General features: G+C 45.5%; 1 protein-coding gene across 1 annotated transcript in view; it reads right to left on the reverse strand.

The window, feature by feature from the left end:
* dock8 (dedicator of cytokinesis 8) overlaps positions 1-21,864 on the reverse strand; it is a 78,112-nt gene that overhangs the window by 19,710 nt on the left and 36,538 nt on the right. The window contains exons 8-27 of the mRNA XM_038998649.1: positions 16,776-16,925; positions 15,689-15,769; positions 15,421-15,580; positions 15,118-15,251; positions 12,122-12,215; positions 11,685-11,847; positions 8,991-9,108; positions 8,823-8,893; positions 8,575-8,713; positions 7,909-8,010; positions 7,569-7,664; positions 7,255-7,489; positions 6,889-7,053; positions 3,809-3,984; positions 2,689-2,784; positions 2,449-2,598; positions 2,151-2,264; positions 1,759-1,914; positions 1,193-1,511; positions 743-894 (exon numbers count right to left, since the gene is read on the reverse strand). Of these exons, the coding sequence (XP_038854577.1) occupies positions 743-894; positions 1,193-1,511; positions 1,759-1,914; positions 2,151-2,264; positions 2,449-2,598; positions 2,689-2,784; positions 3,809-3,984; positions 6,889-7,053; positions 7,255-7,489; positions 7,569-7,664; positions 7,909-8,010; positions 8,575-8,713; positions 8,823-8,893; positions 8,991-9,108; positions 11,685-11,847; positions 12,122-12,215; positions 15,118-15,251; positions 15,421-15,580; positions 15,689-15,769; positions 16,776-16,925 (2,871 nt within the window). The remainder of the gene's footprint in view (positions 1-742; positions 895-1,192; positions 1,512-1,758; positions 1,915-2,150; positions 2,265-2,448; positions 2,599-2,688; positions 2,785-3,808; positions 3,985-6,888; positions 7,054-7,254; positions 7,490-7,568; positions 7,665-7,908; positions 8,011-8,574; positions 8,714-8,822; positions 8,894-8,990; positions 9,109-11,684; positions 11,848-12,121; positions 12,216-15,117; positions 15,252-15,420; positions 15,581-15,688; positions 15,770-16,775; positions 16,926-21,864) is intronic.

The raw sequence follows: 21,864 nt of genomic DNA on the forward strand, positions 1-21,864 counted from the left end.
CTGGTAGAGGAAGGGGTTTAGAGATGTACACTTTAAAGTGGACAGATTCACTGCGATGTGATCGGAGATGTAGTGTGGCTTATGGATTCTCCTTTTGGAGTAAACAGGTGCTCCATCTCGCCAAGGGGTTGAGTTTGATGAAGACTCCATGTAGACCAGTCATCGATAGCGTTGTGTATCGCGTATATAGGGCATACATTCATCTAGCACAGGCAAGTTAGGAGAGGAGGGACAAGAGTGAAGGTGTTCAGTGGCTCCAGTGTTGCCGTGGCTATGTTTGATGGATGTCTTGTGTTGCTCAGGACAGCCCAGGTCACTTATGATTATAATGCCTACCCATAAAGCATCTCCCGTGTGTGTGCGTGTCTGCGTGCGCGTGCGTGAACGAGAAAGAGAGAGAGAGCTGGCGTCTCAGAATGGATGGCGTGCAGGTATGCATCTGACAGCTCATCAGTCTCCCTCACAGCAGCACACCTGTTACAATGCAGCCCCCTTTGCGCATTCATACGCCAACACACAGACGGACACTGCTAGTCACAAAAACACAGAGCAATTATATATCAAGTTTGTGGGCAAGGAATTGACTACTCTAATTGAATTGTTAATGAATCACTTTGACGCAGTTTGAAAAGCAAGCATTCTCCAGGTCTGGTTGAGGAACTCAAACATACAGTATGTGCTCGGAGGTGAAAGGAGAAAGTCTCACTGATACGAATCCATAGCAACATTCCTACAGTCTTACCACAGACGCCATGGAAGGCAGGGCATTCCTCGCCATGGTGTTGAAGGGGTTGCCGGCGATCGCCATGGCAATAGACTGATTGATGGGCGTGACGTTGTCGGGGTCCTCGTCTGAGCCACCTGTCTTGTTCTTCCCTCCGCGAGCCTCGGACACTACAGAGACACACACGGGTCAAATAGTTTTTAAAAAGTAGTTTCAAGCTTTATTTAGACATTAGAAGTTACTAAAGGGTTACACAGAGGTAGAGAGGGGAGAAAGTTGAAAGGGTCGTCTCCGGTGGGGAGTGGCATATTTGTTGAGAGCGGCGATTGTTACCAGCCACGGCTCTGCACCAAACACAGTTCACATAAACCCAGTTCCAAACCAATCAACCAACTCCTTAGCCAGTGTACAATAAGTGCCAATGGTTAGGGTCTAGGGGTGGATATGGAATGCGGCCAAGGCCAGTACCTGTAAAGTCCAGGTAGTTGATGGAGTCAATGATGATGCCCACCAGGGGGAGGTAGAGAGTGGCCACCTTGGCCCTGACCTCAGGCTGGGCACAGCGCTGGTCCAGGTCATGGGCACACAGCAGACTGTAGGTGGCGTTGATGGCCTTCCTCTGGACCTTACCCCTGTGTGTGTCTACTGACCCCTCTGACTCCATGTCCAGTGCAGCGCTGAGCTCGGTGAGCAGTAGACCAGTAAGGTAGTGCTGCTGTTTAAACTCCTGGGACAGATCAAACAGGCCCAGGATCCTCTGCTCCTGGAAACTACATGAACTGGAGCTCTGCAGAGAGAGATGGGGGAAGAGCGAGAGAGAGAGACGGGGGAAGAGAGAGAGACAGGGGAAGAGAGAGAGAGAGGAGAGAGAGCAAGAGGTGGGAAATGAAATGACAAGGAGAGAAAGAGCACTTCACGCAACAATACTTTCCTCAACACCTCGACTTAATAATACTCCACTACAACCTCAAATCCCAAAGCCAGGTGAGTGCAGCGGACTGGCCGATAGGATTTTGACTGACATGCAGACTGACCTGTGAGGAGATGGATGGGCATGGTGAGGCGGGTGCGGAGGCGGGACTACTGAAGTAAAGGCTGAGGTTGAGGTAGTGCTCATGACTGCACAGGATACGCAGGAACTCCAATCGTATACCGATCATGGTTGGCATGGAAATGCTCTTTGCCGACATCTGGAAATAACCAATCAGAAAGGTTACGGCAGGTCACATGGTCAAGGTCAGGTTAAGTTATTGACATGGGATATGGTCAGCGACATGGAAATAGAGTCTAGAATTGGTCACCTCCTTTGTAGTTATGCTGTAAGCAACTTCCTATAGGTAACTATCATGTAACTACCATCTTTTGTAGCGTCACTTAAAATTGGACGGTAGAATATTGTGGTTAGGAAGTGTATTGTGGTAGTGACCTGGTTGCAGTAGTTTTTGACCAGGATGAAGACGAAGCCTCGGTCCATGAGAGACAGCAGGTCATACAGGAAGAAAGCAAGGCTGATGTTGACCTTCTCTGCCTGCTCCAACTCCTAACAACAACGCAAACAAACAGTTGATTTTCACTTAATACCAGCCAACGGTCTCCTTAGAGACACAAGATCAAACATTATATTTTCTTTTTTATTAAAATTAGTATTGGAAGTTAAGTGATGATTTGATGAATTGAGTCTACAAAAAAGTGCAAGCGTGTATAAATTATACACTGTTATTAACCTTCTGCTGTTTGACCAGGATGGTCCCTATCTCGGCGGTGACCACAGAGACGATGGTGGTGATGTCGTCTTTGAAGCGGTCTGAGAAGCGGCTCCTGCGAGGGACGTCCTGCTTCTCCAGCTGAGACACATGCTGGGCCATGCTCTTCACCTGGACACACACATTTTTTGTAGTCCATGAACAACTCCATTAAGAAAAACACGCTACGGCTATATTGTAAAATATATTGTACACACTTACCAGCAGTTCAAAGAAGAACCAGGCGTATTTGTACACGTTCTCTCTGCAGACTCCCGTGCTGACCACCATCTGTAGAGCCAACTCTTCATGGAACTGCTGTCAGAGAAACACAGAGCCTTGACGTTACTACCACCACTAATACAGTAGTGTCTGGTGACCTATATGTAGAACACAGCGTACTCTTTATAAGAACCACATGTTACTTCTTGAAAGCTAAATACAACCTATATGTTAGCTAGCGAGACAGAGACTGAGCCAGGCACATTGTAGCTGGTGGCTACACAAACCAGAGCTAGCCAATCCACAGTGACCCCAGCCAGGGAAATCAGATACACCGTTTCAAGGGAAGGGTCTGGTCTTACTTGCACATGGCTAACACAAGAACAGCGTCTCAAAGTGATTTAATTTTGAAGCACACACACACACACAATTTGATGTCTGTTAAGTCTGAGACTGTGTAGAACCTCAGGTCTACGTCATGTTCAGCTTCTATATCACATGCCAGTGTAGTTGACTCCGCAACCACCGATATACACATCACACTATATGGAAGATTTTACTGGCTACTACGTAACATCCCACCGAGATGTATAAATCGCATTCTACTCAGAATGCAAATGGGGATGTTATTGTCAGTGTTGAGCCAGTATGAAAGACACAGTAGTTTACGTGTTAGTATATGCTCTGGCCTTCTCAGTATAACACTGCCCTCCACTGGTGACTGCTGGTATCACAGTTGTGAATAACGATTTATTACGGTGGCTCTTTCTGGTATGTGTTACCTTTCTGTTGGAGGGCCGGGTCCCGCCTGTAGACCTCTGAGGGTGGCTGCTCGAATCCACATAGGTGGACATGCGACAGCCTGGGTTGTTGTAGCCCTGCCGGAGAAGACCGCAACAACGGGGTGGTCATGAAGAACCTGAACCACACTGGACCATCTGGGTTATTGGTGCTTTAGAAACACAGAGACAGACAGACATGCCTGCGTCCCAAATGGCACCCTATTCCCTATATAGTGCACTACTTTTGACCAGGGCCCACAAGTTGCCATTTGGGACACAGACATGGATTTTCCGGGTGTGTTACCCACTCAACCACGGCTCTGCATGTGTATCATTACCTTAGCTGACAGGATGTTTTTGACCTCTGTGTCCTCTGCACTGTGTGGAGCAGGTATATCAGGGTTGCTGCTGCTGCGGAGCCGAGACTGCAGTAGCATGGCTCCTACTGTGGTGGCTGAGGCCCGCCCCATAGTACTGTAGCGCCCCTCAGTGGGAGGTAACACCCCATCTGGACCTGGACACACAGGGGAGAGCCATGTCACTGGCATGATCTACCTGGTCAGACTTTGCTTTACACACTAAACCTACACACTGAACCTGCACACTGAACCTGCACACTGAACCTGCACACTGAACCTGCACACTGAACCTAAACGATAAACCTGCACACTGAACCTGCACCTACACACTGAACCTACACACTGAACCTGCACCTAAACACTGAACCTACACACTGAACCTGCACACTGAACCTGCACACTGAACCTGCACACTGAACCTGCACACTGAACCTGCACACTGAACCTGCAACTAAACACTGAACCTACACACTGAACCTGCACACTGAACCTGCACACTGAACCTGCAACTAAACACTGAACCTACACACTGAACCTACACACTGAACATCTACACAGGGCTGGGGAGGTTTGGAGGTGGGGAGTGGAGTGGGAGGTTTAACGGGGGGTGGGGGTGACATGGGAGAATTTGGGAAGGTTGAGCACCAGGCGGGGTGCAGCGTTCTGGATTAGATGCAGTGGTTTGATGGCACCAGCGAGGAGCTCAACCAACAGCGAGTTGCATTAGTCCAGGCGGGAGATGATAAATGCCTGGATTAGGACCGGCGCCGCTTCCTGTGTGAGGTAGGGTCGTACTCTACAGATGTTGTAGAGCATGAACCTGCAGTAGCAAGTCACTGCTTTGATGTTTGTAGAGAACGACAGGGTCACGCCAAGGTTCTTTGCATTCTGGGAGGGGGACACCATGGAGTTGTCAACTGTGATGAAGTTTTGGCAGTGCGGAGAGCCTCCGGGACACAAAGAAGAGCCGTCTCGGTTGAGTGACACGTTTTGATGCCTGACTGGTTAGGGTGAAGAAGATGGTTCTGAGAGAGATAGTGTGAGAGTCGGTCAGAGACAGCACGCTTAAGTGTTTTGGAAAGAAAAGAAGGGTCTGTAGTTTTTGACATCAGAGGGTTCGAGTGTTGTTTTCCTGAGGAGGGGAGCGATAAGTCAGTGGTCTGGGATGAGGGACGTGAGAAGGTCTCCGGAGATGGTCTAGAGAAGGGAGGAGGGGATGGGGTCGAACGGGCAGGTTGTCAGGTGGCTGAACCTCACTAGTCGCAGGATTTCATCTGGAGAGAGAGGGGAGAAAGGGGTCAAAGCGTAGGGTAGTGGGACCAGTGGATTTAATAAGCTGAGTGAATGAGGAGCGGATGTCGACAATCTTCTTTTTAAAAGTGGCTGACAAAGTCATCTGCAGAGAGGGAGGAGGGGGGGGTGGAGGATTACGGAGGGAGGAAAAGGTGGAAAAGAGTTTCCTAGGGTTAGAGGCATACGCTTGAAATCTAGTGCAATAGAAAGTGCTTTTAGCAGCAGATACAGAGGAAGGGAAGGTAGAGAGGAGGGAATGAAAGGATAATAGGTCCTCCAGAAGTGAAGTTCTCCTCCATTGCCTCGTAATGAGTCACTCAGCCACAGAGCAGGAGGGGAGGGCAGAGCCGGCCGGGAAGAAAGGGGAAAGGAGAAAGTCATAGCATGCGTAAAGGGAGGTTAGTAGGGTCGAAGAGGCAGGAGGGAGAAGGATTTAGCAGAAGGGAGATATGATAGAAGAGGAAAAGAGTAGTGGGGGGGGGGTAGAGAGAGGTAGAGAGAGAGAGAGAGGTAGAGAGAGAGAGAGAGAGAGAGGTAGAGAGGTAGAGAGGTAGAGAGGTAGAGAGGTAGAGAGGTAGAGAGGTAGAGAGGTAGAGAGGTAGAGAGGTAGAGAGGTAGAGAGAGAGAGAGAGGTAGAGAGGTAGAGAGAGGTAGAGAGAGGTAGAGAGAGAGGTAGAGAGAGAGGTAGAGAGGTAGAGAGAGAGAGAGAGAGAGGTAGAGAGAGAGAGAGGTAGAGAGGTAGAGAGAGAGAGGTAGAGAGAGAGAGCGGTAGAGAGAGCGAAGATTGCAACGGTGCATGACTATCTGGGTAGGAGCTGAGTGGCTAGGGTTGGAGGAGAGGGAGACCGAAAAAGAAACAAAGTAGTGATCAGAGACCTGGAGAGAGGGTTGCCTTGAGATTAGTAGGCAAACAGCCTCTAGTGAAGAGGAGGTCAAGCGTATTGCCTGCCTTGTGAGTGACAGGGGACTGAAAAAGGGTGAGGTCGAAAGAGGCAAGGATGGGAAGGAAAGAGTTGGAAATAAATTCATCGAAGGCAGACATCGGGAGGTTGAAGTCGCCCAGTACAAAGAGCGGTGAGCCATTTTCAGGAAATGAGCTTATCAAGGTGTCAAACTCATTGAGGAACTCTCTAAGGGCACCTGGTGGGCGATAGACAACAACGTTAAGCTTGAGTGGACAAGTGACAGTGACAGCATGGAATTCAAATGAGGAGATGGACAGGTGAGTGACGGAGAAAAGACAAAATCTCCACCGGAGAAATGAGTGGCCCTGTGCAGTGTTCTCTGGGGTGATCCATGTCTCCGTCCGGGCCAAAAAGTCTAGGGACTGAAGCACAGCACAGGCTGAGATGAACTCGGCGTTCTTGAGCGCAGATCGGCAGTTCCAAACGCTGCCGGAGACCAGAAATTCCAAATGGGTTGTGCGCGCAGGGTACACTAAATTAGAAGGGTTGCAGCTAAGGGGTGGGGAGCGTCTGTAAAGCCTACAGGGAGAGGAGCAAACTGGGATAGAAAAAAGTGCATAGTTGCCAAAGCTACAACAGAGCAAAATGAGATCATCTGAAAAGAACTAGGTAAAATACTATAGCAATGTATTGGCGTAATTACATAGTTACCCTTCATTTAAATTATTACTGTTTCATGTATCTTATCTGCAGTTACTGTGTTGAGTGAAGCATATTCTAGTCGTGCTCATGAGGCAAATTTCATATAAATTGACGTCCAGTCAATGACAATGACATGACAACGGGTCTGGTGGTACCTACCTGTGTTGAGGAGATCCCGGGGAGAGTCGGCCAGGCGGAACACCCAGTACAGGTATGTTGCTAGGAGACCGTTCCTACCCTGCTGGTCCCTGGCCAGCTCCTGGCTGTTGTGGAGACTGTTGACGATGGACACCACCGACTCAAAAGCTATCTGGGCTAGGTTGGCTAGGAAATAAATACATGCACACACACGGTTAACACAACACAGGTCAAACACATCAGGTAAACTCTCCCACTTCCTGTCTGTCCTTCCAGTGGAGTGCCTGTCTTGCTCTAGCCGTCTGTCTGAAAGCCCAGGACAGTGACGTCCCCCTGGGTAACTGCCTATCTGAAAGCCCTAGGTGACCTCTCCCTATATATAGGTACCTATCTGTCCAGCGATGACCATGGGCTGCATGATGAGGGTGAAGAGTTGATCTAAGACCAGGTGGAGGTAGAGGACCAGAGGTTCCAGTCTGGAGGAGGGCAGGGAGATGATGCTCAGCTTCAGCTCGTTCTCTAGCTTGTTCTCCGGAATCTTCTCTTCCCGAACCCGGAGTGGGAACGTCGCTCCGCCCTCCAGGGCGTGGCACAACGTGAAGAAACGCTCCAAGTGGTTATCCTGGGGTGGGGAAGGGGTTAAAAAAGAAAACTTTTTTTGGTGTGTGTGCATGTGTGTGCGTGTGTGTGTATAGACTCACCTGTGTGTGTACAGAGGACACAGCCTGTATCTCCAGGTTGAACACTCCTTTGTGGCTCTCCATCCACTTGACTGGAGGGACCTGAGGGGGGATTTTCTGCAGAGAGAGAAAGAGAGAGAGAGAGAGTTTGACATATTAAAACTCATTCTGAGCTAATATATATATAATATATATAATTTGTATGGCCATCTAAACACAATCAATAAATCAGTAAATCAATCAATAAATGGCAAATAAGTATCTTCTATCCACAAGGGGGAGCCACTCCTCTTCACAAACTACTGATACGTTTTTTTGAAACTGTTGTCTGGAGAATTGAAATGGACAAATGAATGGTTACCTCAGGTGAGTGCAGTGAGTAGTTGACAGGCAGTCTGTCCAGGGCGATGGGAAGGCAGTACTGACCAGTCTGTAATCTGTCACAACTCAGTATAGGCAGCCACTACAGTACACAGAGGGATAGACAGTACATCAGCTAGCAGCACACATTGACTATTGACAGACACTATGGACACCCACGTACAGGAGATAGACTATCTACATATCATTGAGGAGTATCACTTACCAAACATATTGTAAGTATATTGACCATACATGAATGAACTGTTGTGTGCATCGCCATGTTCAGTAGAGTAGCTGCATGTTCATGTAAGACCACGTGAAACCAGTGTGATCCAGATCAGATGAGACCAGGGACCGTATTTATAAAGGCTGTGTTTACACAGGCAGCCTAATTCTGATCTTTTGCCAATAATTGGTCTTTTGACCAATCAGATCGGATCTTTTGCCCATAATTGGGTAAAAAGATCAGAATTGAGCTGCCTGTGTAAACGCAGCCATTACGTCTCAGAGTAGGAGTGCTGCTCTAGGATCAGTTTTGACTTTTCGATCACAATGAACACGATTACATGGACAGAGGGGAGCTGATCCTAGATCAGCACTCCTACTCTGAGGCACTTTATGACTATAGGCCCAGGTGAGACCAGGTGTGAGGGGTCAGACTTACAGAGAATCCTATGAATGTCTCACTGGTGGCTGTCTGCTTCTGTTGACAGCTGATATGGTAGAAGGTAAACAAAAGGTGGTGTCTCTCAGTCAGCCTGGCAGGCAGAGCTATCTTCACCTCCTCATAGAAGTCTGGAGACCTGAGTCCCAGTCACACAGAGAAGACAGGGAAAAAATGAAGATTATTATATTAGAAAATGTAATATGCATATCATGCAGTAGTTGTATTATTAGCATCTATCCACTTGCTTGTTATGGTACGTGACCGGGGTGTATACTTCTTGCACAAACTCTGGACCATTTGATTTTCCGAAAATGACCTAGGAAGAAAAAGAAAGCAGAGTAAAATCGATAAACCCCCCCCAAAAAAATGTCGCAGCGACACACATTGTGTGTGTGTGTGTGTGTCAAACTCACAGGCAGCACACAGCTCGGGTCTTCTCCACTCATAAACTGGATTTTAATGGTGATGTTCCTTGCTGAAGTCAGCCTGTTGACAAAGTTGAGCCGCTGGGGGTACACATAGAACAGGTTCCTGGAGAGAGGGACGGAGAGAGGGAGAGAGAGAGATAGAGATTGTTCACAGTACATCCTCATGGTGGAAGGGATGGTGTGGTCATTTAAGAGAGAATAATAGTTCCAGGGAAAACGCTGGGGATATGCCAATTATCTCTCCTTCCTCCCACCTCTTCACTTCCCTTCACTGATTCGAAAGGAAATAACTGGTATAAGAAATATGGAAACTCCCACGAGCCCATGCCTCCTCTAATCCAATTATTTTAGATTTGTGGGAAGTAGTGAGTAAATGCACACCTCAGGAGAAATGATATATTAATGGGACGCAGCCCAAGCCGTACTTGTAGCCTGTGAAATGGTCTGTGCTAGCCGGGATCCTTGGGACGTCCCTACCTCATTGAAGTTGAAATTTCAAATGGTTAGGGTTAAAGTTACAATTAGGTTATGGTTAGGTTTAGGGTAGGGGTTAAGGTTAGGATTATGGTTTAGGGTAGGTCCCAAAGATCTCGAATAGCACAGACCCCTGTTAAATGCTAGTGCATTCGGTCAGGTCAGGGGGTCAGGAAAAACCCATAGGGCATGTGCAGCGCTCCCACCTGAGTTATGACAGCCTGAGCCTGCACATCAATACTAGACCACTAGATGGCACTCTGTGGAGCTAAGTACAAAATGCATGATATTGCACAATTACACAGCATCAAAAACAACATAACAAATGTGGTCATCTGTTCTGAGACAGGAGACACACGCTTAGGGTGTGTCCCAAATGGCACCCTATTCCCTATATAATGCCCTACTTTTGACCACTGCCCTATGGGGAATAGGGTGCCATTTTAAGCGCAAAGAGGAGGAAGGAGTGAAGTGTTGACATTACTCAGGTCAGACTCTTGGTAGAAGTGTTTACAATGTTGGTGGAAACTATGAGGCCTGAAGCTACGTGCTCATTGTGCTGTGGTCAGTACAATCACACCTGGAGACTGGCTGTCTAACATGTGTAAATTTCACATGAAGGGAAATGTATACATGGTGGTAAGAATGGAGACAGTAAATACACTGTTAGGGGTAGTAAGTAATGGACCAACAGTGCTTGAAGCTATACTACATGACCAAAAGTATGTGGACACCTGCTCGTCAAACACCTCATTCCAAAATCATGGGCATTGATATGGAGTTGGTCCACCCTTTGCCGCTATAACAGCCTCCACTCTTCTGGGAAGGCTTTCCACTAGATGTTGGAACATTGCTGCAGGGATTTGCTTCCATTCAGCCACAAGAGCATTAGTGAGGTCGGACACTAATGTTGGGCGATTAGGCCTGGCCCGCAGTCAGCGTTCCAATTCATCCCAAAGGTGTTCGATGGGGTTGAGGTCAGGGCGGGGGCATTGTCATGCTAAAACAGGAAAGGGCCTTCCCCAAACTGTTGCCACAAAGTTGGAATCACAGAATCGTCTAGAATGTCATAGTATGTTGTTGCGTTAAGATTTCCCTTCACTGGAATTAAGGAGCCCGAACCATGAAAAACAGCCCCAGACTATTATTCCTCCTCCACCAAACTTTACAGTTGGCACTATCCATTTGGGCCAAACCCATATTCGTCCGTTGGACTGCCAGATGGTGAAGCGTGATTCATCACTCCAGAGAACAAGTTTCCACTGCTCCAGAGTCCAATTGCAGCAAGCTTTACACCACTCCAGCCAACGCTTGGCATTTCACATGGTGATCTTAGGCTTGTGTGTGGCTGCTCGGCTATGGAAACCCATTTCATGAAGCTCCCGATAAACAGTTATTGTGCTGATGTTGCTTCCAGAGGCAGTTTGGAACTCGGTATTGAGTGTTGCATCCGAGGACAGATGATTTTTACGCGCTACGTGCTTCAGCACTCGGCGGTCCCGTTCTGTGAGCTTGTGTGGCCTACCACTTCACGGCTGAGCCATTGTTGCTTCTAGATGTTTCCACTTCACAATAACAGCACTTACAGTTGACCAAGGCAGCTCTATCAGGGCAGAAATTTGACAAACTGACTTGTTGGATAGGTGGCATCCTATGACAGTGCCACGTTGAAAGTCACTGAGCTCTTCAGTAAGGCCATTCTACTGCCAATGTTTGGCTATGGAGATTGCATGGCTGTGTGCTCGATCTTATACACCTGTCAGCAACGGGTGTGGCTGAAATAGCCGAATCTACTAATTTGAAGGGGTGTCCACATACAGTACTTTTGTATATATAGTGTTTGTTCTTTGGTAAATACATTCTGTCTAACTCGCTAAAGGTTATATCCACCGACAATGAAGTGATGAAATGAGCTTTGAGGAGAACATGCAGAATATGCAATATTGGAAAAGGTGTTTCAAGACACATCTAAAAGGCATTTCCTCCTACAGAGCAGAGAGGATGCAATGAGTGAACTAACCTGTAAATGCTGTCATGAACTGTGTGTGTGTGTGAGTGTGTGCGTGCCTGTGTGTGTTTTGTATGCATGTGTGTGTTTTGTATGCATGTGTGTGTGTGTGTGTGTGTGTGTGTGTGTGTGTGTGTGTGTGTGTGTGTGTGTGTGTGTGTGTGTGTGTGTGTGTGTGTGTGCGTGTGTGTGCTCACCTGTAAGTGCTGTGTGGAACATAGACCTCGCTGGAAGGGAACTCCAACACCTCTTTGATAGGTCTCAGGTTCTTCTCAGCCACTGGTTTGACTGGGATCAGCTCAGCAGAGAGACATGCCATCGGGTTGTCATGGACCGGGGTCACATCCAGTTTAATCATACCTAACACGGACCATGTCAGAAACAAGTCAAACACAGTCTCAAACTACGTGAATTCTTCAGAGAGATATTTCAAAGTAGGTCACATGTAAAGGAAAGTTGCAGTCCCACTTAGACACATTAACCCAGGCATAACATTTACACACACACACACACACACACACACACAACTTGCTCTTAGAAATTGTACATTATATTCACGTGTTGTTGGGTGGAATGGAGTGAAACAGCATAAACAAATAGCCAGGTCTTTCTGTGTGGTTGAATGGAGGATTACCTGATATGGTTTTAATTCTTCTCTGCAGGGATGAGAACTTCTTGATGTCTGCCAGGAACTTGAACAAGTCCTCATCACTCAGACGATCGCCTTCCTGAAACACAGCGGGATCCTAGTTCAGTCAAATACACATGGGTTTGTGTTCATCTGGAGAAGAAGTGGAGCCCAACAAAACATTCACTATGTGCTAAAAGCAACAATGTCGGACTCGGGCTTTCTGCATAGCTGAAGAGGTGTGGTGGGGATGATATACTGTCTAACACAGAACCCAAACCGGCTGCGCACGTGCGCTATCGTGCATAAAGTTATTTTGCCCCCCCCACACCAAACGCGATCATGACATGCAGGTTAAAATATCAAACCAAACTCTGAACCAATGACAATTTGGGGACAGGTCGAAAAGCATTAAACATGTATGGCAATTTAGCTAGTTAGCTTGCACTTGCTAGCTAATGTTAAGTTGTCCTATTTAGCTAGCTTGCTGTTGCTAGCTAATTTGTCCTGGGATATAAACATTGAGTTGTTATTTTACCTGAAATGCACAAGAACCTCTACTCCGACAATTAATCCACACATAAAACGGCCAACCGAATCGTTTCTAGTCATCTCTCCTCCTTCCAGGCTTTTTCATCGTTTAATTTATATGATGATCGCATCTAAACTTTCATTCTATTACCACAACTACCGGCAAAACAGTTCGTCTTTCAATCACCCACGTGGGTATAACCAATGAGGAGATGGCACGTGGGTACCTGCTTCTATAAACCAATGAGGAGATGGGAGAGGCAGGAATTGCAGCGCGATCTACGTCAGAAATAGGAACGACATCTATTTTAGCCCTTGGCGTCGCAGTGTTGCACAGCAGACCTCTCATCTTTTCCAACTAAACATAATGTAAGAAAGTGACAAATACTTGGGGCACATATTGAGGGGTGCAACTAAGAGTTTCTGCAGCACCAATTCTTGGGCTTATCCACAGATGATGGTAGGATGTAAAAATGCACCCTTGCTGTGCGATGCTATTCCATGCATGTCTGCTATGTGGATTATGTCCTTCCTTCCTCAACATTATCATTATTTCTCAATACTGATGGCGGAGCAGTTCCTAGAGAAATATTACCATCTACGGCTGAAAATATTCATGAGGATTTATGGTAAGTGTATATGATATCTGGTTAGATATGGCCAGGCCTTATCACATGTACAGTCGTGGCCAAAAGTTGAGAATGACACAAATATACATTTTCACAAAGTCTGCTGCCTCAGTTTGTATGATGGAAATTTGCATATACTCCAGAATGTTATGAATAGTGATCAGATGAATTGCAAAGTCCCTCTTTGCCATGCAAATGAACTGAATCCCCAAAAAACATTTCCACTGATTTCAGCCCTGCCACAAAAGGACCAGCTGACATCATGTCAGGGATTCTCTCGTTAACACAGGTGTGAGTGTTGACGAGGACAAGGCTGGAGATCACTCTGTCATGCTGATTGAGTTCGAATAACAGACTGGAAGCTTCAAAAGGAGGGTGATGCTTAGAATCAATATTCTTCCTCTGTCAAACATGGTTACCTGCAAGGAAACACGTGCCGTCATCATTGCTTTGCACAAAAAGGGCTTCACAGGCAAGGATATTGCTGCCAGTAAGATTGCACCTAAATCAACCATTTATCGGATCATCAAGAATTTCAAGGAGAGCGGTTCAATTGTTGTGAAGAAGGCTTCAGGGCACCAAAGAATGTCCAGCAAGCGCCAGGACCGTCTCCTAAAGTTGATTCAGCTACGGGATCTGGGCACCACCAGTACAGAGCTTGCTCAGGAATGTCAGCAGGCAGGTGTGAGTGCATCTGCACGCACAGTGAGGCGAAGACTTTTGGAGGATGGCCTGGTGTCAAGAAGGGCAGCAAAGAAGCCAATTCTCTCCAGGAAAAACATCAAGGACAGACTGATATTCTGCAAAAGGTACAGGGATTGGACAGCTGAGGACTGGGGTAAAGTTATTTTCTCTGATGAATCCCCTTTCCGATTGTTTGGGGCATCAGGAAAAAAGCTTGTCCGGAGAAGACAAGGTGAGCGCTACCATCAGTCCTGTGTCATGCCAACAGTAAAGCATCCTGAGACCATTCATGTGTGGGGTTGCTTCTCAGCCAAGGGAGTGGGCTCACTCACAATTTTGCCTAAGAACACAGCCATGAATAAAGAATGGTACCAACACATCCTCCGAGAGCAACTTCTCCTAACCATCCAGGAACAGTTTGGTGACGAACAATGCCTTTTCCAGCATGATGGAGCACCTTGCCATAAGGCAAAAGTGATAACTAAGTGGCTCGGGGAACAAAACATCGATATTTTGGGTCCATGGCCAGGAAACTCCCCAGACCTTAATCCCATTGAGAACTTGTGATCAATCCTCAAGAGGACAAACAAAAACCCACAAATTCTGACAAACTCCAACCATTGATTATGCAATAATGGGCTGCCATCAGTCAGGATGTGGCCCAGAAGTTAATTGACAGCATGCCAGGGCGGCTTGCAGAGGTCTTGAAAAAGAAGGGTCAACACTGCAAATATTGACTCTTTGCATCAACTTCATGTAATTGTCAATAAAAGCCTTTGACACTTATGAAATGCTTGTAATTATACTTCAGTGTTCAATAGTAACATCTGACAAAAATATCTAAAGACACTGAAGCAGCAGACTTTGTGGAAATTCATATTTGTGTCATTCTCAAAACGTTTGGCCACGACTGTATGTCTGCTCTGTGGATTATGTGTGAAATGAAATCATTTCTTGTCTCGAGGTGACACCCACAACGTTGAGCATATCGGTGCTTATATCGCTGTATCAATGCTTATATTGTAGTGTGTGTGTGTGTGTGTGTGTGTGTGTGTGTGTGTGTGTGTGTGTGTATGTGTGTGTGTGTGTGTGTGTGTGTGTGTGTGTGTGTGTGTGTGTGTGTGCTTGTATTGTTTTCTATAGCGCATGTCTCCAGACCTGCTTGCAGAATGTGCTGATGGTGATGGTAGCAGGTTTGAAGGCAGCCATGTTACACTGGTCTTCCATGGTAGCGAACCTCTCAGAGTTCCTCCTGGGCAGCTGGCCTCTCTTATCCAGACTGCTGGACTTACCTGGACAGGGGAGGTGAACCATGACAAGTCCCTCAAGTTAGGTACAGAAAGGTAAAGTAAGGTAAATGTAAGGTATGATCCAACAAGCCTTGGACTTCAGTTCAAGAGTAAACCAGCTTATCACACTCGCACGCAAAACAATTAAACAATCTCACACACACACACTGACCATTGAGGCTGTCAGAGTCGGTGGTGTCCCGGTCCAGTGTGGCGGTGCTGATGACGTTCATGATGTTGACCGTGGCCCAGGCGAAGGGCATACGGTAGCGACCCAGTCTCTGACAGAACGTCTCCGACTGGCTGCGCAGCTTCGCCAACTTCTCCTTATTCTGATCCAGGGAACCACACATAAGCACAATTACAACCTATAGCTGCTGTGTGTGTGTGTGTGTGTGTGTGTGTGTGTGTGTGTGTGACGGGCCTCCTCATGGCACTACCTTCGCTGAGTCACTCTCCTTCATAACCATGTATGGTTCAGCACAGTCACTGATCTCCCCCTGCTGCAGCACCTTCTCTATCTGAAACACAGCCAGGACAAGCTAATACTGTACACAGGTGTCTATGGTCAGTTACATACAATATGTTACCCTAACACACAGGGCCCAGTTTCCCGATAGCGACGGAACTTAGGCTTATGAGTGTTTTAACAGTGCATCTTTCCTACAATGCCCAAAGATGTAACATGCGTTTCCCAAAACACCACGCAGAGAGACGGGTCACTACGTGTGGCAATACTGATAAGATCGAAAGGGAACGCTGCTCTCGGATCAGCTTTCTCCATTCAAATCTTTCCCTAACATTATAATTATTTCACAATACTGAGGACGGATCAGCTCCTAGATAGATATTACCACCTAAGGCTGCAAATGCACGAAATCACCAATTTGGCACATCATTGTGCGCATGTTAGGCTAGACATTAATATATTGGGGCAAATTACAGACAGTAGCCTACAAGTAGCAAAATAGAACTCAATTGATTGGACATTAAATGTATTTCAATATGATTGAAATAGGCCTATAGCTTACTGTTTCTATTTGAATGCAGTAATCTCGGTTTTCATTTTAAGCAGATTTATATACGTATCAATTGCAAAAACATTGGCAACTTTGTATTTGCAGTCTACTTTGTTCTGATGTTATCGGTGGACACAGAGAGATGGATAAACCATGTGATTCTATGTTTAGCGGAGATCTTGTGTGTTTAAAGTGACGTGGGAGGGCAAAAAAAGCATCTAACGACACTTAGCGGAGGCAGGTTTTAGAGTACAACTGTTTGTGGTTTTGGGAAACAGCGCAGAGATTTAATGATGCTCCTACAAAGGTTCTAACAATGAACTTAAGATGAACTTTAAATTATTTTTAGAAACCGGGTCTAGAACAATAGAGGCATCATGGGTAGATGGGTCTATAATGTTTACCTTAATGACCAACAACTGTAGATCTGTGCACAGTATAGGTATGTCTATTACCTGAATGAGCAAGTACTGTAGATCGATGCAGGTGGATAAGATGCATATCTTACCTTGATGACCAGGTAGATATCTGGGGAGGGGTATGTGATGGAGAAGATGGCTGCTCGGGAGAGGGTGGAGTGGTCTGTCTGTGGCGTGTGGGGTTTCAGGAACCCTTTAAACTGATCCGAGTTCAGATCACAGTAGAAGTTCTCGGATATCTGAGGAAGTCGAACATAGAAGGTCACCTTAGTAGTGGATTGGACCAACTCGTTGCAAAACGTTTTGCTACGGTGTGCCGTAATGAATGTGACCCAGTAGAGAAATTAGTATTGGGACAGGACTTTTTCCCCCTCATCCTACATTCCAACTGGTTTCTGTCAGACAGGCTTTTGACCATGTTCTTTTTAGAGGTCGGGATCATACAGAGAGCTGTTGAACCCACTCCCTCACCCAGCTAAGAGCTCTACTATAAATCACCATCCCACTACAGATGCAGTCAAATATATTGGCACCCTTTCACTTTACAATGGAGCAGGATGTTCTGTTCTTTCTTTTAAAACCCATTTGAATGGCTATTTTTACCCTGTAGGCACCTGGGGCCTCATTTATAAGCTGTGCGTGTGTACAAAATATACCCCCCAAAAAGTGTGTGAGATATAGCATGAATGCATTTGTTTATTTGGATACCCAGTAGCTTTTGCAGAAGCATCAGCTACTCTACCTGGGGTCCACAAAAATACGAAACATGACAAGTAACAAAACACTGATAGACAAGGACAATCACACAAACACAACGCTATACAAACTAAAAAAATAAAATAAAAAAATACTGAAAAAGATTGAAACATTCTGCCAACACAGTAAATAGACAGTAGTTTATGTAACATTTTTAACAGAATGGGTAGGATACAGTATTGCTGTGCAATAGGAGTGCGACATCAGAAACCTATTTATTCTCAGAGTTTATGGCAGGACATAGAAACCCAATAATCTATTGATAAACTAAATATTGAACAACAATTCATTGTTGCATAGAAGTGTGGACTGTAGCAGTCAGCCTACGTTTAAATAGTTTCGAACATAAAATCTATCTTGCAGAATGCGCGGACATGGCACTTGCTATATAGGCAGCTAAGAGTAGCAACGTGAAGGCTACTGTTCCTGCGGGTTCCACACACGCCTGCTAATGAGATAATGTTTGAAAAATTCACTGCAAAATATCAAAACATTCTGCCTACACATCTACCGACAATGTGATCAAAATTGCCATTGCTCTTTCTTATAGAAACTGCCGTGGCCTAGTTCCAATAATCCCCCAAATACAGGGGATTATTGTCACCATAAAAATGACTGGAGGGTGTTTTCCAATCTGAGTTTTAATACTCGTTCGCACACGCACGGTTACGACAGGTCCCATATTTAACGGGAAACATGCATAGGCCTACATGGAAAGCATGCGCTAAATTCAGAAATCTCAATATTTCTGTACATGCAGACTTTTCAGAAAAAGCGCATTCAGAAATGTCGTGTGAAATTTACTCAATAGTTTGGTTATAAAGGGCCCTGCATTTTACCACAGGTGAGATCAATTACACAGTAAACGAAAATCATTGCCTCCAACCAAATGAATGTGAATTTTGTCCAGGCCATTTACAGTGCATTGGGGAAGTACTCAGACTCCTAGACTTTTTCCACATTTTGTTGCGTTACAGCCTTATCCTAAAATTGATTAAATAGTTTCCCCCCCCTCATCAATCTACACACAATATCCCATAATGACAAAGCAAAAACATGTTTTTAGAAATATTAGCAAAAAATATTCTGATTCTTTACTAAGTACTTTGTTGAAGCACCTACTGGTAGCGATTACAGCCTTGAGTCTTCTTGTGTATGACACTACAAGCTTGGCACTCTGACGATCCTCTCAAGCTCTGTCAGGTTGGATGGGGAGCGTCGTTGCACAGCTATTTTAAGGTCTCTCCAGAGATGTTTGATCGGGTTCAAGTCCGGGCTCTGGCTGGGCCACTCAAGGACATTCAGAGACTTGGTCCGAAACCACTCCTGCGTTGTCTTGGCTGTGTGCTTAGGGTCGTTGTCCTGTTGGAAGGTGAACCTTTGCCCCAGTCAGGTCCTGAGCGCTCTGGAGCAGGTTTTCATCAAGGATCTCTCTGTACGTCGCTCCGTTCATCTTTCCTGACTAGTCTCCCAGTCCCTGCTGCTGAAAAACATCCCCACAACATGATGCTGCTACCACCATGCTTCACCGTAGAGATGGTGCCAGGTTTCCTCCAGACGTAAGGCTTTGCATTTAGGCCAAAGAATTCAATCTTGGTTTAATCAGACCAGAGAATCTTGTTTCTTATGGTCAGAGTCCTTTAGGTGCCTTTTGGCAAACTCTGGAGCGCTGTCAGAGTTACCATCAGGTTCTTGGTCACCTCTCTGACAAAGGCCCTTCTCCCCCGATTGCTCAGTTTGGCCGGGCAGCAAGCTCTATGAAGAGTTTTGGTGTCTCCAAACTTCTTCCATTTAAGAATGAAGGAGGTCACTGTGTTCTTGGGGACCTTCAATGCTGCAGACATTTTTTGGTACCCTTCCCCAGATCTGTGCCTCGACACAATCCTGTCTCAGAGCTCTAAGGCCAATTCCTTCGACCTCATGGCTTGGTTTTTGCTCTGACATGCACTGTCAACTGTGGCACCTTATATAGACAAGTGTGTGCCTTTCCAAATCATGTCCAATCAATTGAATTTAGCACAGATGGACTCCAATCAAGTTGTAGAAACATCTCAAGGATGATCAATGGAAACTGGATCTCATAGCAAAGGGTCTGAATACTTATGTAAATAAGGGGGTCTGAATACTTTCCGAATGCACTGTCTGACCATTTATGACTTTAAATCTACATTTGTTTTTGTTTTTATTTTGTTTTTTTTATTTGTCCTGTGCTGTTGTAAATCAAACAAATACACGTGTAATCACCCCCAAAAAAGTATTATTGAATTTTTTTTATGCAAGGGTGCCAATATTTACTAAACAAAAATATAAATGCAAAATTTCAAAGATTTTACTGAGTTACAGCTCATATGAGGAAAACAGTAATTAGGCCCCAACCTATGGATTTCACTGGGAATACAGATATGCATCTGTTGGTCACCGATATTGTACCTTTAAAAAAAAAAAATGGGCCTCAGGATCTTGTCACGTTATTTCTGCGCATTCAAATTGCCATTGATAAAATGCAATTGTGTTCGTTGTCCGTAGCTTATGCCTGCTCATACCATAACCCCACCGCCACCACGGGGCACTCTGTTCACAACGTTGACATCAGCAAACCACTCACCCACATGGCGCCATGGACGTGGTCTGCGGTTGTGAGGCCGGTTGGACGTACTGCCAAATTCTTTAAAAACGATGCTGGAGGTGGCTTATGGTAGAGATATGAACATTAAATTCTCTGGCAACAGCTCTGGTGGAGATTCCTGCAGTCAGCATGCCAATTACACACCCCCTCAAAACTTGAGACATCGGTGGCATTGTGTTGTGTGACAAAACTCCACATTTTAGAGTGGCCTTTAATTGCCCTCAGCACAAGGTGCACCTGTGTAATGATCATGCTGTTTAATCAGCTTCTTGATATGCCACACCTGTCAGGTGGATGGATAATCTTGGCAAAGGAGAAATGCACACTAACAGGGATGTAAACAAATTTGTGCACACATTTTTAGAGAAATAGTATTTTTGGAACATTTCTGGGATCTTTTATTTCAGCTCATAAAACATGGGACCAACGCTTTACATGTTGTGTTTATATTTTTGTTCAGTGTATTTGACTGCATCTGTATAATAGCACATCAATAGCACACTGGTCCTAGCATAGCTGCGATTCAACCAAGAATTGTCTTTGACATTGTGCTGGGAGACATACTTTGTCGCGAGAAGATCGGGAAGTGGAGACAGAAAATAACCGTACCCCAATATAGCCTGCTTAACTCCAAAAACGCTAAACCAGCTATATTGGGGGGAGGGTTATTTTCATTCGCCACTTCCCTATCTTTTCTTAACGAAGTGTCTCCCAGCACAATGTCAAAAGACAATTCTTGGTTGAGTCGCAGCTAGCCCTAGCAATGACCAAAAAACATTTAGAAGAAAGCCAAAATGACAAAGAGCCTCTGTTTCTACGCCTCCTTTTGTGACTGTGTCCTAAGAAAAGGATGACCCTATGGACACCCTGTACTCTGTGAGTGTCATGTGAGGTCCATTTACAACTTCTCCTCATTCCACATGTCACATTAGTCTTCTACAACAGTCTTTAACATTTCATAGCAGGACTGCTACAACAAACTGCCGTCCGTCTCTCTCTGATACTTGGGTCAACACGTCAAAGTTCAACATTTCGCATCGTCTCCATAGTGACAGCTATGCAAAGTGTATTCACTTTAAAAGCCAAGAGTTCCACAGCACGCCATATTAATTTTGATGAGACACAGCACAGCTGAGGATCCCTGGCTGTGTTCTAAACATTTGGCATAAACCTCCACTTAACCGCACAATCCCCTGGATGCACCATGCTTGGTATGATAATCCTATTGCTGTTGTAGTCAATACGCACACCGTGGTTGGTCTAATAATCATAACCATTGTCGCTATAATAATCGTTCCTACTGTGTACTGCAGGGGATTGTCAACTGGTGGCCCGTGGGCCAAATTCGGCCCACGGGGCATTTTATTTGGCACCCAACATTTTTCTGAGCAAAAAGTAAATAATCAATTGTCTTATTTTTTTCTTTTTTGGGGGGGGGGGGGCATAAAATACTGTAAAAATCACTAGAAATTGAGCTCACAATGATTTCAATTTAGGATATCTTTTCCCAAGTACTTCCACTCATAAATAGAGAGACATACTGTATTTGATCATGCACCAATGTAATCAAGGTTTTAAATTATTATGTTTTTGTGAAACATACTGTAATATCTGTTTGGGCTTCTTGCAGAGTACAAATGATTCATAATTATGTTCCAAACCCCCGACCATCCACTCAAGAACAAAAATTGTCCTGCGACTGAAACTAGTTGGGGAGCCCTGGTGTACTGTAACCCTCTCAGTCAGTCAGTCAGGGCAGGACAGGATTAGAGGAACGTTTCAAGGGAATTATATCA

Source organism: Salvelinus namaycush, chromosome 1 (genome assembly GCF_016432855.1).
Source record: "Salvelinus namaycush isolate Seneca chromosome 1, SaNama_1.0, whole genome shotgun sequence".
NCBI classification, from domain to species: Eukaryota; Metazoa; Chordata; class Actinopteri; order Salmoniformes; family Salmonidae; genus Salvelinus; species Salvelinus namaycush.